This window comes from Suricata suricatta, chromosome 5 (assembly GCF_006229205.1).
Source record: "Suricata suricatta isolate VVHF042 chromosome 5, meerkat_22Aug2017_6uvM2_HiC, whole genome shotgun sequence".
In the NCBI taxonomy this organism is placed as follows: domain Eukaryota; kingdom Metazoa; phylum Chordata; class Mammalia; order Carnivora; family Herpestidae; genus Suricata; species Suricata suricatta.
The window spans coordinates 126,655,522-126,672,791 of NC_043704.1; the positions used below are offsets into that span (position 1 = coordinate 126,655,522).

Below are 17,270 nucleotides of genomic sequence, written 5' to 3' on the forward strand. Positions count from 1 at the left end.
GTGATGGGCATGGAGGAGGGCACTTGTGGGGATGAGCACTGGGTGTTATATGGAAACCAACTTGACTAAACTATAAAATAAAAATAAACACACACACACACACACACACACACACACACACACACACACACCAAACAAACAAAACCAAAACCAAACCCAAACCCAAAACCAAAACGCCAGTCCTGAGGAGGGAGAGGGGAGAGAAGGGCTGCACCCTAGCTGATACCAGCATTTCCAAAGACCTAAAGAGAGAGGGCTCTCTTGGAGAAGTCACAGACATGTTCTAAAAGACTGGTATTATCAAATGACAAATTGCCAATAGCTTGTTACTCGTCAAACCCAACTTATTGTTAAAATAGATTAAAAAATACAGATGAATGTTAGGCAGTGTCAGGACTTAAGGAAGACCTAAAAGTTATTTTAAAGTGAAAAGAATGCAAGATGTATTAGCAAGTTAATCCTCTGGCTAGTAAAATAAGTTTATTTATATATACATGGTAGTTGAATTCTGTGGATAAGGAAAAATAAGTCAGACATCCACATATGTATATATAACATATGTATCTTTGATTACATATATTATATATAATTTTACTTTACAGATTTCTTTCTATATATACGCACACACATTGCTATATTAAATGCAACAGCTAACAGAAATGTAAGGTTCATACAGCAGCGCGCTGGCCAGTGTATCTCAGAGCAACATATAATCTGCTTCCTTCTGGGTTGAAGAGTCTTTAAAGAGAGACATCCACCAAACTCATGTTAAGTAGGTTCGTACAACATTGAGAACACACATTTTTGAAGGCCATCTTTTTTTTTTTAAAGGAAATGTAGGAGGAAAGGAAAAAGTCATGATAAAAAGACCACAGCAACAACACGAACATACGAATCAACATTCAAGTTCAATTCCCAATCTGACTATAAGAACATCTATATTGAAAATATACTATCGAACTAATTTTCTTTTAGAGAAAGAGTCAAAGCCATTATTGTTATCTCCCAACCCCTCTCTCTTGGGGAAATGGTGAGAAGCAGCGACGTGCGGAAGCCCCTGTTGCATCTCTGCGGGTCTGAGCCCCCCTGAGTGTGGACGCGGGAGGGGCGGCTGGAGAGTGCGAGTGGAGGGCCAGCCCGTCTGCTGGCCCACAAGCAGGTCTGCAGCGCTCGGGAGGGAGAGCAGGATGTCTTCTCCCAAGTGATCCACTTTAGCGGTCTTCTTTAAGACCACAGGAGGGTTTAGAGAATTACAGCCCTGTACTTCAAGGCCTCTTGATGAACACGTTCCTCAGGGGCATGGCACGATGCCTTTTGAGAAAACAAAGCTGAACCCCAATAAACTTTTGATCCTTGAAGGAGAGCAAGCTTTCCAAAGCTCCATGGCTAGGATCCACATCTACATCATCTCTAGAGAAAGGCACGAGTTTTAAAGCAGATGTGGGTGCTGGAGAGGATGCAGGGATGTGCCTAAGGGGGAGGGGGGAGTTATCTTCCGTCAGGGCAAGGCAGTCCTGTTGTTCGCACAGTGGAAGCTCCCTGTAGTGGGATGTTAGGGGGATGTGGCCTTGACAGGACGCCCATGATGTCCCCTACAGGCTCCTGAGGGCTGCACGCTCCTGCCTGCAGTCCTTTACTCAGATGGAATTAACACTTGACAGCCAATGGTGCCACTGTGCGGGTGTAGGCCGCTCATCCGCCGGGGCGGGCGGGGCTCCCCTTTCCTGCTCTGTGCACAAGTCTGCTGCTTCTCCCAGGGCGGCCCACTTGCCTTCACTGTGTACGTGGAGGGGGAGAGGAGGGGTCCCACTGAATCAAGAGGACCGGAACTTTAAGAAGCACTCAAAGGGCCGTGCTCTTGGCCATTTGAACACTGCATCTCTACAGTTTGTCTTTCCCTCACCGGCCTGGGGCCGCTGGGCCCCCCAAGTGCTCAAGGACAGTTATTAAGAGAAGCAATCAATGCCACTGCTTTGCTTAGAAATACCTTTATTTTATAAAGCCACGATCGTTCTGTAAAGGTTTTTTTTTTTTTTTTACCACACTTATAAAAAAGATGTTGACAATTCTTAGGGGGAGAAAAAGCTGAAAATGTTTCTCATTAAGTCAGGGTTACACAAAGATTATATTTATAATATATATTTGTATATTTATAATTTAGAGACGAATGGTAGGGAACGCGAAGCGAGGGCTGCTGCTGCTAGATCTCTGATACTTGGTCGTTTCCCACGAATAGTGTTTCTTGGCAGAAGGGGTTAACAAGGACCATCCCAGTGTCTCTGTAGTCTCCGTTGGCTGGGGAGCGGGGCTCTGAGAGCTGGTCCTGGGAGGAGAGAGGGAGGACATGGGATGGGCTCAGAGGGTTTAGGTGGTGGCCATTCACAAAGAAATACACACACGAGGACATTTATTTCCACATGGGATTGCTTTGGTAAACATTTTCATCATCTTCACTGCCAGTGCGGAGGTGCAGAGCCCTCTCTGCTCTTCTTTCAGATTTTTGCAGCAGCTTCTGAAAAAGACTTCCTGCTTCCTGAATCACTCTAGGCTCAGGTTGCCGGAGATCGTATTGCTCTCCTTGTAAAAGTCCGAGAGGGCTCGCCGTGGGGGACACGCAGTGATGGCTCGGCGCCCTAGTGGGCACCTCTCCTTCCTGCCTCTCTAAGTGGATCTCTGGGAGACGTGGCTGCCTTTCCTCCCTCCACCGTCACACCCTACGCTTGCCCACCTCCTTCCTCTCCTACCACCCAGCCTGCAGGGCCTTCAAGGGCTCATCCCTCCCCATCCTGACTCCTCCCAGAACCTGGTTAGAATTACAGCCCCATTTCTTGTAGTACTAGACGGTTCTGAGGTGAAAGGACCTGAATCTCTGCGTGACAATGGGTGGTAAGTGAAAAATACAGCCTGTCTCCACAGCCCCAGAAATGGAAAAGCTGACAAAGAGGTAAGTCACCGATCAGGTCATCTGAATGGCTTTGGGCTCAACCAGTAAAGACTGCAAGCATCTGTGGGCCTCGAAGGGTCTCAGGCCCAGCCAGGTACAATTTAGGGGTGGGGCGGGGGGCAGTCACAGCCTGTCCTAGCTCTCAAACACTGAGGTCTCAGAAGCTGCAGGCTCCTTCAGGGCAAGGACTCAGTAATATGCTAAGGCAGAACTGGCTCAAGCCAGACGTGCTTGGAGGTCTCCACTTGAAGCAGCCACAATTAATTCTCTGAAGTTTATTTTTAAGCAAAACATGTCTAAGTTTTGAGGAGTACATATTGCCTTGCGGATAATAAGGAGAGAAAGGAAGAAAGGCCATTTGATGGTAAAATGTCTTTTCCCTCAATGTCTGGGATGGGCTGAGTGCCCGTCTCAGAGGCAGACGCGGCGTCAGCCCTCTTAAGTAAGGAAAACAGGGCAGCGTGTCACCTGGGGACTACCTCCCCATTCTTCACTGGGCTTTGGGTGGACCTGCGGAGGGGAATTTTGGAAGATGAGATCTGGTGTGTTGCTTTATATATTTTTTTTAATGTTTATTTTTGAGAGGAGTGTGAGCAGGGGATGGGAAGAGAGAGACGGGGATAGAGGATACAAAGTGGGCTCTGCACTGACAGCAGTGAGCCTGATGCAGAGCTCGAACTCATGAACTGTGGGATCATGACCAACGCCGGCTGCTCAACCAACTGAGCCACCCAGGCGCCCTTATAGTTCTTACAAAGAAAATGTTCACCAAGGGTGAACTATGTGGACACTTTTAGCAACGTGAAAAAGAAAATTATTTAGGAAATAACAGACAAGAAAGAAGAACCCCCCTCCTAAAAAAAAGAGGAGGAAGGGAAGGAAGAGAGGGAAAAAAACCATGGAAAAATTTCCAGGGGCGCCAGGGTGGCTCAGTCAGCTAAGCCTCCGACTTCGGCTCAGGTCATGATCTCATGTTGGTGGGTTCAAGCCCAGCATCCGGCTCTATGCTGACAGCTCAGAGCCTGGAGCCTGCTTCCGGTTCTGTGTCTCCTTCTCTCTCTGCCCCTCCCCTGCTCATGCTCTGTCTCTCTCTGTCTCAACAATAAATAAAAACATTAAAAAAAAAAAAAAAAAAAAGAAAAATTTCCAGGCACTTTTTGGGCATCACAGTTTGCCCGTACAGCCTCGATTTGCGCTTTGCTCTTTCATCAACCTGGAAGGGGAACAGGGAAGCAGAGAAACTACTTAGGCAAAGCACTTGGCAGCTACTGGCGCCGGCAGCCTACAGGGCGGGCGGTAAGTGCTGCCCTGGGCTGCGGAGGGCGGGGCATGTGCCCTGCGGGCGAGGGCCTCTCAGGGGTGGCCCTCAGTGCCTGTGTGTGCCCGGAGGGTGGGGACACACTGTTCGGCTGCTCTAAGTAAAGCAGAAGAGGGCAGTAGACCTGCTGGGAGGGAAGCAGCCAAAAAACCATCCTGAAGCCAAAGTGGCCTTCTTGCTGCTGGTTCTGCTGCAGCCTCCTGGCCCTGCCGCCTCCAGCAGCCGCTGCGAGAGCCTCTGGCCTGTGTCTGAGGGCAGCCCGGGCGCTTGGGCTGGAATGACCACCCGGGACGCTGCCCTGGCCGGGCCCTTTCTACAGTAAGCTCAGAGGCACTGTCCTTTGGCTTTGGTTTTCATATCAATTTGCAAACAGAATGAGAAATTTATTTACTTAAAAAAAATGGTAATGTTTATTTATTCATTTAGAGAGAGAGTGAGCGAGCGAGCAGGGGAGGGGCAGAGGTTGGGAGGGGGGGGTGAAGAGAATCCCAAGCAGGCTCGGTGACTTCAGCACAGCCTGACATGGGGCTCAATCTTATGAACAGTGAGATCATGACCTGAGTGGAAATCAAAAATCGGACGCTTAACTGACTGAGCCACCTGGGCGCCCCAAGAGTATGAGAAACTTAGAGTTCAGGGATTCACAGCCCACAAAGTGTGGCCAGCCCCCTTGCTAACTCAGTCATTTTTCACTCATTATAATAGTTTTGAGAAAAACTGTAAAATAAATTTTTATTTGTAATTGAAGTGTAGTTGACATGCGGTATTATATTAGTTTCAGGTGGACAACACAGTGGTCTCACAATTGTCTGCATGATGAAATGCTCACTGCACTTTTGCTGTGCAGAAGTAAAGGTCACTGCTTTCCTGAAGCCTGGCCCTCTGTCCTTCAGTTAAACATTTTTATTGAGCAACCACTGTGTGTTAGGCTTTGGGCTCCGTGATGGGTCAGTCGTGAGCAAAACTTGTGGTTCATTCATGTGATAAATACTTACCAAACACCTAGCAAGTGCTGGGCACTGTTCGGGGTACCAGGGCTAGAGTGGTGAGCAGAACAAACAGGGCCCTGCCCTCAGGCAGCTTATATTCTAGCAGGAGAGATAGTCAACAGGCCTAGGTGGCAGGGAGAAGTCATTGAGGTGAACATGAGAGAGTGCTGGGGAGGGACAGAGATACGCCAGCAGAGGGGACAACTGTGCACAGCCCTAGAATGGACTGGAACTTGGTACCATAAGGAAATGAAAAGAAATCTAATGTGGCTGGAGCTTAGCAAATGAGAGGGAGAGTAGAGTGACATGAGGCTGGAGAGTTGGGCCAGGGCTGGGCCAACCTCCCAGGCTCTGGAGATGACTCTGAACTTTAGTTTGAGAGCACCAGGAAGCTACTCAAGAGTTCTGAGGACAGGAGTGACGTGATCACATTTATGTGTGTAAAAGCCACCCTGGCTTCTGCGGGGGACGCATCTGCAGGGGAAGAAGAAGGCACCGCGTCTCCAGAAGAACTCTTGGCTCTCACTGCTTTTACTCAGATGGCACCGTCTCGATTGGTCTCAGCTGGCCCACTTATTTTGAGTCTTCTTCCTGTCCTCCCACCCATCCATCCATCCATTAAACCACACTTCCTTCCCTCCCTATTCATTCACTAAGCACATATACAGCACCTTTGCTACGCCATCAGCACAATCTTTCTAAATCTAGGTCACACAACGCTCAAAACTTTCAATGAGCCTCTTTTGCCCAAGACGAAAGTACAAACTCCATGAAGGCCCATTCAAGCCCATGCCCAACCCATGTACGGGAACTTCCGGCTGTGTCCCGGCCTCTGCCCCACCTGTGTGAGGGCGGAGGGAGCGCCTGGTTCAAAGCCTGGCTGTCTCACTGGTCAGACACTTCCCCACCCAGTGTATTCTTTTCTCCCACGATATGCGGTGTGCAGCCCACATCCCCACCTTTCCTCAGGCTCTTCCTTCGCTGGGAAACCTGTCAAAATCCATTTGTCCTTCCTAAACCCCACTGTGAAGGCTCTCTTCTCGTAGGTTTCTATAGCTCTCTGTGACTCTTGTATCTCCCCTGGTTGTCTGCTTTGGAATGATGCATGGGGCTCATACCTCAACCGCATGCTGGAATCTGGGCCCCCAGAAAGCAAGCTCCCATCTTGACAGTCCCCAGGGACTGCCTGCCACACTGGGTCCTCAATGAATATTTATCCATTTGTTCCCAGAAACCTGAGGTCCCAAGACCAGTGCGCCCTAAACTTTAACACATGTAGAAGGCACTTGGGAATTCTTGCTAAAATACAGATCGACTCAGGAGGGCTGGGGTGGGGGCTGCGGTCTCCTGGGCGCTACTGCTGCTGGGCCATGGACCACCCTTCATGCAAGCAGATGCTCCAGAGCTTACTTTGGAGCCTGTGCCTTTTCACTGTGCTGGAGCCAGACCTCCCAGGGGCACCCCTTGGCTTGGGGCTTGTTACCTCCGAGGTCTCGAGGGACTGGATCTCCCTTGGTAGCTCCACGGCATGCTTGTTGAAGTAGTCCATGGTGATGGCGTTGTTCCAGTAGCTCAGATTGTTCTCGGGGTTGGCCGTCTTCTTCTTCCTCCGCAGGCAGCACACTGTCAGCAAGACAGCTGTGGAGAGAGTCCAAGTGAGAGAGGGCAGGGAGGCGACAAGCACGGAGCCAGCACTGCTGAGGGACAGACGTGTCTCCGGGGGGGCTGTGACAGGCACATATTCAGCCACTTACTCCATTCGTTCATGTGTTTGCTTGTTCGTTCAACGATTATCTACCTATGTTGAATGCCAACTTTGGGCCAGGTTCTGGGAGAGAGGGGGTGAACAAAAGGCAAGGCTGCTCTGTGTCACAAACATCCCTCCTAGTGTGTGTAAGGAGGGACATGGGGGGAGGGTAACACAATCTGTAATAAACACAATGAATAAATGAGATAAATTCAGATAGCAGTAACTGTTGGAAGAAAATAAAACAGGGTGAAGTGAGAACGACAGTGGATAGGGGTTGGGGAGAGAACGCTTTAGGGTCACCATGAAAGGCTTTCCTGAGGTGACCTTAAAGCTGAGGACAGATATGGAACAGGAGCTAGACAAGAGGAGAATGGGGCAGTATGTCCCAGGTAGAGAGAACAGCACGTGCAAAGGGACTGAGGTGGGGACACACTTGATGTGAGTGAGAAGAGTAGCCCGACTGGAGTGTGGGGGAGCAAGGTGGGAGCCGAAGCCAGGCTCATGTACGGCGGCTGCATCCGTAGGGCTTACAGGCAAGAGGCCTGGATATAAGCTCAGGTATCGATGGGTGCCACGCGGCCACTCCTTGGGTTTGCTCCAAGAAGAGGCCTTGCTCAGTTGGTGGAAAGGCTGCAGTCTCCTGGGCGCTACTGCTGCTGGGCCATGGAGCACCCTTCAAGCAAGCAGTGGCTTGTGCTTGAAGGCTGTGTGCTCTCGGGGGCACTGCTGGACCGATGAGAGTTCTCAGCCGGAGGGGGAGTGGGGCAGGATGAGCAGCAGGACTCGGTAAGCTCTACAGAATGAGCCCTTGACTTCTTCAGGGGGGCTTCGTGGTAGAGACTGAGGACAATATTACTGGGCACAGGTCTTGGACCCTGATAAAACGGCTGCTCCGGCACCAGAGTCAGCACCACTGCCACCCCATCCTCCACCTCCGCCTCCTCCTCCTCCTCCTCCTCCAAAAAAAAAAAAAAAAGCCTCTAACAGTTATATAGTGTTTATGTGCCATGCAGGGTTCCCAGCACTTTAGAAATATTAAGTCATTTAATCTTCCACTTCACTCCATGAGGTACTGTTAGGGTCCCCATTTTTCAGGCAGGAAAACTGAAATTCAGAAAAGTGAAGTGACTTGCCCAAGAGCAAACCTAGACATCTGGACTCCAAAGTCTGTGCTCTTAACCATCCATGGTTCTGCCTCACAAAGACTGATGCGGGAAGCCCACACTGCACAGACGGGCCTGATCAGGGCTCTACACAGCTTGGTGTGTGGCCCTGTCTGTCCAATCTTTGAGACTTGCGGGGCCCCAGGGAGGAAGGGGTACATTTGGATTTTGCTCATGAATCAGGTGTGAGCAGAGGGCCTTTGGCATGCCAACAGGGAAGTCTTCTGAAGTTGGAGAGGTAAGGTGGCCTGTCCAGGCTCACACAGTGCAATGGGTGATGCTTTGACAAGGGTGACAGAGCCCTCTTGGGCTCATCATCACCACAGCCCATGCAGGCAGGGCTGCACTCAACATCTTGGTCGTGCCAACCATCTGTGCTCCAGGGAGGAGACCCCAGGCGGAGCAGTCCGGAGGCCGGCACCAAGATGGCAATGACACCAGGGGGCAGCAGAGCGCTAGCTCTGTGCACAGCAGCCTGAGGCTGGGGCAGCACCAGGGCGCCTGTACTTGCCAGCATGTGGAGAACCTATAAAAGCTGGCACCCACACAGGCTGGGCCCTCAGGGCCCACCCCCTAGGATGATGTAGGAACCCTGCAGCTCTCTTATCTCAACCCAAAAAGGCCTCCAGGGAAGGCCAAGAGGTTGGGCAAGTTTCTATTGGTCCATCCAATCTGCTTTGATCAGAAAGATCTAATTTGCTCATTGTTCTTCCATGTTCCCTTAAAAATGTTTTAAAGATATAAAGGAGATTTCTGAATGTTTCAGCTAAAAGGAATTTTAGACTGGCTGGTACAGACTTTTTTAAATTGTGAAAAATCTCCAGATTCAAGTTCTCCTGTCTTCTCCCTTCCTTCCAAAGAAGGGGGTGGCTGGAGGACAAATGGGGGTGAAGAGCAGGAGCTGCAGAAGTCAGCCTTTCAATCGGCTAATGTAGGGCCTCGCCTTATTTTACAGATGAGAAGACTGTGGTCTGAAGCATCCAGCTGACGTGCAACAGGTCACAAATCTGTGAGTGGCAGGGCTGGAGCAAGACCCCAGGTCCTATGTCCCTTTTCCTGGCATCTTTATTATTCATTGTCACTGCCTTTCCACCCTGCTCCTGGATGGGATGGTGAAGTGGCCTGGAGGGGATTCAAACTGGTGAAACAGAAGCCATAAAGAGAGAGTTGGGCTGCAGTGAACCCACGGTGCTAACCTGGGCTGGCACAGGGTGCAGAGTCTAGGTCCTCTGACCCCTAGTCCAGTGCTCCAGCAAGCCCTCACTGCCCCTGGCTCTGGAGCCTGAGCCCATTTAGGACGTGGGACCAGGACCCTGCCTTGATGGGAAAGGCTGGCCTGGTTGCAGAATGGCCTAGGTGCTGGAACCGGAGCTCAATTCCTAGCTTTCTCTCCTCAAATGTTAGTGCTCTAGGCCTGATTGTGTCTCTCAGGGAGTCCCCAGCACCTCTCAAGTGTCATTTCATTATATAATAGAAGCTGGCCTGGTGATAGAAAGAGCTTGTGCTTGGAGCCCGTTAGACCTGGGCTGAAGTCTGACTGCTGAGTGTTATGAGAGGTAAGTCACTTTCTCACACTGACCACTATGGACTCGCAGGGCTGTAATGAGAGCCAGAGATCATGAATGCAAAATGCTGAGCAACCTGCTGGATGCACAGTGGGTGCTTAATTAATGAGTTTTCTTCTTGTTCTTCCAGTAGCCTCCACAAGGGAGATGTAGAAAAAAATAATGGGCTGCATGACTGTTGAGTGGCTCAATTATTTTGGTGGCCTGACCTTTCATCCAAGAAAGAAAAGTACAATTCGGGTTTATGGAGTCTCATGGGCTGACCTAGGCACTTTACAGTCTGATTTAAGCCACAAAATAGCTGAGGAAGGTACTGTTACTCTTCCCTTTGCATAAGAGGCAACTGGAGCTCATGGAAGTTAAGAAAATTGACCTTGATCACCCAGGTTATTAATGGAACCTGACCTGGGTCTCTGTGACCCTCAGGGCGATGTTTACTGTGTTACATCACCCTGAACATGGCTGGGAACACATCTGAGGCCCGTGGAAGCACTTGGTGAGCAACACAACTCTGGGCAAACACAAGCCCATGCTGGCATCTGCCTACTGAAGCTCCTGAGCTACCACAGAAGATATCAGTCTTGTTCTTACAGGTGAGAAAACATTGGACTGGAAGTTAAATAACTTGTCCAAGCCCCACAGGTGGCCAGCAGGAGAGCTGGCATGACACCCAGGTATGTTTGAGTCCATGAGCCAAGCCTTTCTGTCACACCAGGCTTCTTTTCCAATGATATAGGCAGGTTTAAAGTTTGAAAAGCTAGAGAACAGAGGCACCTGGGTGGCTCAGTTGGTTGAGTGTCTGACTCTTGATTTCAGCTCAGGTCATGATTTTGCTGTTTGTTTTTGGGATTGAGCTGCCCGTTGGGCTCTGGGCTGACAGCATGGACCCTGCTTGGTTCTCTCTCCTCCACTCTCTTTTAATCCCTCCTCTGCTCTCTTGCCCTTGATCTCTCACACAAAATAAATAAATGAACATTTTAAAAAGGTGTTAAAAAGTTAGAGGACAGGGAGCTGTGACATATTTCAGTTTGGCCACTTCATTTTGTAGAGGGGAAGCCTCACACCCTGGAAGGATTGGTCCAGTGGTGCTGGCCTGAGGGGCCAGACTATGCACCATCATTTCCCACCTTTGGGTGTTGGGGAAGGAGGCCCAGGGAGGCCTCAGGGTATGGAAGGAGGTCGGGCTCGAAACCAGGCTATGGGCCAGGGGAGAGCAGGTTTGGGGGTTTACTGTCTGGCTCCCCATCCTGGTGTGTGGGACTAGAAGGCTCCCAGCAGGAGGTACTGGCTGGGAAGCAGAGATGAGCCATGAGGACAGGGGCATGACACTCTACTCCAACTGAGGTGACACCCTCTGGCCCTCAGGCTGCTCCCCACCCCCCTGGCTTCAGTTAGTTCATAAGCTCCAAGGAGACACTTCCTGGACACACTTCCTTCTCATTCCAATTTCTTCTACTCTTTTCATGGGAAGAGTAACTTTGACCCATGTCTCATGTAATAACTACCAAGTCATTTGAGGCCTATAAGAGATACATACATATACATTCGGATTGGACTAATACAGAATAATGAATATAGCCAAGAACCGTGTGACCACGGGATATATTATCTTGCTGAACACTGCACCGATGGCATTAACCGTATGTCTGCAAAAAGCCAGAATGCTCTGGGGTGAGGTGCATGTGGACCCTCATCTATCTGGGGTCAGAGAGAGTGGCTTCTCTGCTCCAGCCAGGCTCAACTTAGATTGGCATGGAAAACACCTGCTGCTGGCCCGTTTTCTGTTCTCACCCTCCATAAAGTCTCTCATCTTTTTCAGGGAAGCAGAGTGAAGACATTCCCGAGAGCAGATGCCGCATGTGTAGCAGACGCCATGGAGCCTGGCAGAGCCACAAAGCTGACCTCCTGATGAAAACCCAGAGCGCTGATGGCAGTGTGGGAGGACCAGTTCAGTGCCAGGCCCAGAGGGTTCCAGCAGGAGGGAGCGAGCTCTTTGCATCCTGATGGTGGCAGCAGAGACCAACTCAAGAGCCACACGGCTCCCCTGCTCCAGCCAAATGTGGCCTGGCTCCAACCAGTTTCGGTTCTCAGCACATCTGAAACCCAGCCTGTGTGGCTGTCTCTGGCATGGCTCAGGAGACAAAGCGTTTCTCAGTCTCAGAGAGGGCTCTGGGAGTTGGGGGAGGGAGCCACATCACGCACTTCAGTTCTCTAATGCTTGGCATAGTGCCTGTCGCACAATGGGCACTTGGGAAATATTGTGTTGCATCAAACAGATTCTACCATCGGATCTGGGCTGACTTACATGTGAGTTGGGACCCTGGGCAAGTCACTTCATCTGGCGGCTTATTCTCTACCTGTAAAGTGTGTTCCTTGCATAGCGTGTTTGTTTTTTATTCCTCTGGCTAGTCTGTTTTAAGGATAGAAAGATGTTTGAAACATAGTCATTTATTTCTGAGAGAGCGAGCGAGCATGAGCACAGGAGGGGCAGAAAGAGAGAGGAGACAGAGTATCTGAAGTGGGCTCAGCGCTGACAGCAGAGCGCCTGATGCGGGGCTCGAATTCACAAACTGTGAGACCATGACCTGAGCTGCAGTTGAGCACTTAATCGACTGAGCCACCTACGTGTCCCAAGGATGGAATTATTAAAAATAATGGGAACTCACTTTGTAAACTAAAGCTTCTAGAGACATGTAGAGAATAGAAAATCAGAAAACTGTCTCTAATGTGGTTCCTTCTCAAATATGACCATTTTAAATAATTTATTGGCTAATAGTCCTACATTTTATTATCATTCTTCTGTTTTAGAAGTGGGTAATCAATTTTAAGGATTCATGTGTGTTTCAATGAAAGACAATAAAGCCAGTTAATGAAAGAATAAAATATGCAATCTGCAAACATTTTCACTTTTCCTGATTGGGTCCTTGAGCAGAAGCAGGCCACCCACTTTTGATATGGAAAGTTCGCTTTGCTTACCAACTAGAAGGAAACAAAAAGCTGAGAGAGGTGGCTTCTGGAAAGAATCCAGAATCTAGATTTAGAAAGATCTTATTGGTACAATGCCAAGCAGAAATTATGTCATGTTAAAGGCATACACCCCCTGTACTAATGTTCAAATGACCCACAGCATGAAGAAAGGCTGGGAAAGTGGCTTAGGAGCCTCTGCGGAAAGATTCTGGGGCTTCATTCCTCTTGGGATCAGGGTGAGCCCATGGTGTGATGTGACAGTACCACCAGCAGAGCCGACGCCAGTGTTGGCTTCCTGAATGGGACCAAAATGTCCAGAACAAAGGAACCACCATCTGCTCTCCTCAGCCACGGCTGGGCATGTGCAATGCTACACTCCCTTCTAGGAGAGCAGGGATAAACTGGTGGCCATCCAGAGTGGCAGACAAGGGGGAAGGGCCAGGGCAATTTATCCCTATAAAGAGACTTGAATGAACAGGAATGAGCAACTTGGAAAAAGAAAGGCTGCCCTTGAGTGCCATTTCAAATGTTTCATGGGTTGGTAGATGGACTGGTTTTGTGTGGTTTCAGAGGACATGGCTTAGCACCACAGAATAAAAATTACAAAGAGGCAAATGTTAGGCTCCCAAGAGAGCTGGGTAACAACCCGGGGCGGGTCATAGGATAATGGGCTGTCCAATGAATGAGGAGCACAGGGCGTTTCTCACCCCTGGAGGGGCTCAGGAGGAGGACAGATGATTGATAACCATTAGAAGTGAGCTGAAGCTAAGATCAGTGAGTATTCTTGTGATGTTATCAGAGAAACTCTAAGAATTTGGGATCAAATACATGATGAAGACATAAAAGGAAGCCCTAAGGTTCTGAGTAATTCTGTTAGGTTCTCTATGGGAGAAGGTCTCCCGGATTCTCATTAAAGGAGTGACCAGGAAGCAACAAGGAGATGCTGGTGGCCTGGGGAGAGCCCTTCTCCACCAGTATCAGTGGAAGCAATGATGAGGTCCACATTGTAACCCCCTCACACCTCCCACGAACAAATAAAACCAGGGAGGAAACAGAGAATAGCTAAAATCACATGAAACTCCCAAGCCTCAATTTAGCTATAGGAACTGCTTTTGCCATGGCTGATAGAAATTCCTGCAAGATCAAAGCTTCATCTCTTCTTCTGTGGAGAAGGAGAGAGCAGGAGGAGAAGAGATGAGGGAGGGGCGGAAAGACAGGCAGAAGGATGGATGTGAAAGGGGGAGGAAGGCAAAGGCTCTGCTACTTGGAGGTCGTACATTTAGAAGTGCCAGTGTTTACCTATGGCGCCTTGGTGCCATGTCACTCCAGCCATTGGCAGGCTGCCCTTCAGGGTGGATGTGGCAGGGTGGTGTCATGACAAGAACACTGGGCAGGAAGACAGTCCCATCCCAGGACTGTCTCTCACTTAACTTTGAGAGGAGCCATGGCACCTCTCTCGCTTGATGTTTCTTCCTAAAAAAATGCAGAGCCGGACTAAACTACTTGGAAGGTTCTCCCCACCTCCTGGGAGCTGTGTGTCTTTGTGATCAGCGGGCAGCTGAGCCATGATTCTTGTCCTGCCACCTGGTTTCCTATAATTCTGGGAAGTTTTGCAGCCTACTTGATGGGGACTGTCCAGCTCTGGGGCAAAGGAACTCTGGGGATGGACAAGTTGCTGTGGTAGAGGGAGAGCGGGGAGGAAGGGCGGAGCAGGGAGCGGGTAAGGCACTTACAGCAGGAGGAGATGGGCACGCTGATGGCTAGGATTACCCAGGCGATATCCATCTTGCTCAGGCAGATGGTGGCTCTGTGCTGGGGTTTGTCTCCTTCGGCCACATGGGAGATATTCCCTGCTGTTCCAGGCTTCCAGGTCCCAGCGGGAACCAGGCGGTTGAGGAAGTTTCCTGTGGCCGTGGACACCACTGTGGAGAGAGGACTGGGCACCCTGTTGGTCATGGTGGGGGTGGCTGTAGCCTCCTCCTTGGCTTGGGAAACAGTGCTTTCTGAGCCCCCGGTGGGGTGGGCTGGGGCCTGCGAGGTTGAGGATGTTCCCTGAGGAATCCCCTTGGAAGGGGCTGAGACACTGGCATTGAAGGCAGCCTGGGTGGGCCCCGCGGTGGCTGTGAAGAAGACCCCAGAGCTGGCTGATGGAGGTCTGTTGGTGCCAGGGGTGACAGTAAGCCAGGAGTCACTGTGGCTGGGGCCATCCTGTGGGTCACCGCGGGGGCGCTGAGAAGGCACTGGGGCAGGTTGTAGACTGGCAGGGGGACCTGAGGCTACAGTGGCGTCTGGCTCCCCTCCTTGGCTGGTGAAAGTGGAACCACCCCCCTGGTCTACTCTGCTAAGGCCTGGCTTGTCCTCTGCAGGTACAAGGGGGGTGGTGGGTGGTGCCCATGAGGTCCTGCTGGGCGCCATGGTTGTGACCCCCGTCTGGGGCTGTGGCGAGGAAGAAGAGCCCCAGAGTGGGTTCCTGGGGGTGAGTGTGGAGGGGTCAGGCTCTACAGACCCTGTAAAGTTGCCTTTGTAGATCTGAAAGATTTTCCCCAGGGGCCGCTTCTGCCCCAGATGTGTGGAGCTCTGATTTCGTCCCCGCTGGCCTTCCTTCCTCCCAGAGTGGCCACCGGGCGCAGGCGGGACAGAGCGTGATGAGCTGCCGGCCCCCTTTCGGGAAGAGCCTGGGGGCCTGGGAGGCCTTCGCGTGGTAGCCCGGGTGGGTGCTGTGGTGGGACGGCTGGTGGCTCCTGGTGGCTTTGTCAGCAGGATGGTGGGTGCAGCCTCCCCCTGAGGGCGGCCCTCTGAGTGGGAAGATGTGGTTGCCATGGCAGCAGGAAGGAGCCCTGTGGGCTGGGTCCCTTCAGAATGTGGGATGGTTGCTGTCGCCATGATGGTGGAGATGGTGTTTGTAGGAGGGTGTCCATCTGGATGGGGCGCTGTCATTGCCATGGGAGCTGCAGCCTGTGAGGAGGGTCCATCAGGATGGGGGGCCAGTGTCACCACAGAAGTGGGGGCAGTTGCCATGGATGAGTGTCTGGTAGAGCTGAGGGATGCTGTCACCATGGTGCCTGGGGTGGTGCCTGAAGGGAGGACCTGAAGAGATTCTCTGGGAGACGGTTCCTGGGTGGCAAGTACCAGTGCTTCGGTCAGTGCCAAGATCAGGAGGAAGCCTTGAGAGGAAGACAGAGAGAAGAGGTGAGAGGCCGGGGGAGGAGCCAGAGTCTGGACCTTCCTTACCCAGGAATCTATAAAGCTCTGGGAACTCAAAGGAAACATCGGGAGCATCTCAGAGGTCCACACTGCCGTCCTGACCCTCATCAGATTCAGGATCATGTGGAGCTGGGCAGGTCTGCTAGGTAGGTGCTACCCAGCACTGCTGGAAAGAGGCAGCTAAGCTGGCCAGGACCATCCTTTGCTGAATGCCTGTGAAACGACACCAGCCCTCTGCCCAAGAGCAGCTTCTGAGAACAGGCTGGGCTGGGTGTGGGAAGAAGGCTGTGGCCTCTGAGTGTCTGCTACCCCTCTGCAGCCAGGGGTTGTCAAGGCCAGGGTGATGAAAGGGAAGCTGGCAGCTCTGTGTGAGCCAGCCCGAGTCATATGTGGGACTCTTACGTGAGCAGAGCTGCCCAACTCTGAATCTTCTATTTATGGACTGGACAAAGACACAAATGATCAGATCTCTCTTTATTCAGGCCCAATCACCAGACAAGTAAGGAGGGATTCTACTCTCTCCTTGACCTTGGAGGACAAAAATTGAACAGGACATTCTCTGGCCCTGGGTGAGCTCAAACAAATCCACAAACAATCCTAAAACAAGGCAGAGATATCTCTGGGCCACAGAAAAGTGACAGGCAGAGGGGGACAGGGGTCCAGAGGGTGACCAGATCTGGTGCCCATGCAGCACTTAGCAGAGAGCGTGGAAGAGACGATGCACTCTATGCAGCTGGTTTTACGGTTGTCATTAATGTTAACATTAATACTCATGTGGCTGAACTCTTTGTGGAAAATCACTTGTGATGCCCAGCCTTTTGAGTAGGAGGGCCTCTTTTGAGCATTAAAAGAAAATCATGAATTTTGCATGATGATCAGTGTGTATGCTTTTGGCTCATTGAGAAAATGCCCAAGGACAAAAACATATAAATTTAAAAATACTTCTAAAATATATGTGGATTTTATGAATCACAATAGCACGTGCCACATTTTACAAATAACATAACTCATATAAATAAGAGACATAGAGTCTGTTCAGATTATGAACTGGATGACTGGCCACCCCAATAGAATACATGGATTGAGAAGAATTGGTCTCCACTGCTGAGGCGTGGCTGGACAGACTTCTAAGGTCTGATTCTGACCTGTGAACTCCTTGTTCTTCTGAACCCCTTCCTGGTTACTCCCATGCCCTTCCTGCAGCTCTGCTGGCCACCCAGACAATGGTGGGGATCTGTCGCTCTCTGGTACTCTCTGGGAGCTGCCACACCCCACCAGATTCATGCAAGATGAATGGTCTAAGCAGGAGCCTGGGCAGTGATTTCTGCATGTGTGGGACGGAAGACAGGGGCCCCGGTGAGCTTTCAGAA

General features: G+C 50.7%; 1 protein-coding gene across 5 annotated transcripts in view; it reads right to left on the reverse strand.

The window, feature by feature from the left end:
* Positions 1–2,007: 2,007 nt before the first annotated feature.
* Positions 2,008–17,270, reverse strand: part of TMEM108 (transmembrane protein 108) — a 338,666-nt gene continuing 323,403 nt past the window's right edge. For all 5 annotated transcript variants that reach the window (XM_029940269.1, XM_029940268.1, XM_029940270.1 and 2 more), the window contains 3 exons: positions 14,430–15,860; positions 6,735–6,889; positions 2,008–2,323 (listed from right to left, as the gene is read on the reverse strand). In XM_029940269.1, the coding sequence (XP_029796129.1) occupies positions 2,201–2,323; positions 6,735–6,889; positions 14,430–15,860 (1,709 nt within the window). In that variant the 3' untranslated portion in view covers positions 2,008–2,200. The remainder of the gene's footprint in view (positions 2,324–6,734; positions 6,890–14,429; positions 15,861–17,270) is intronic.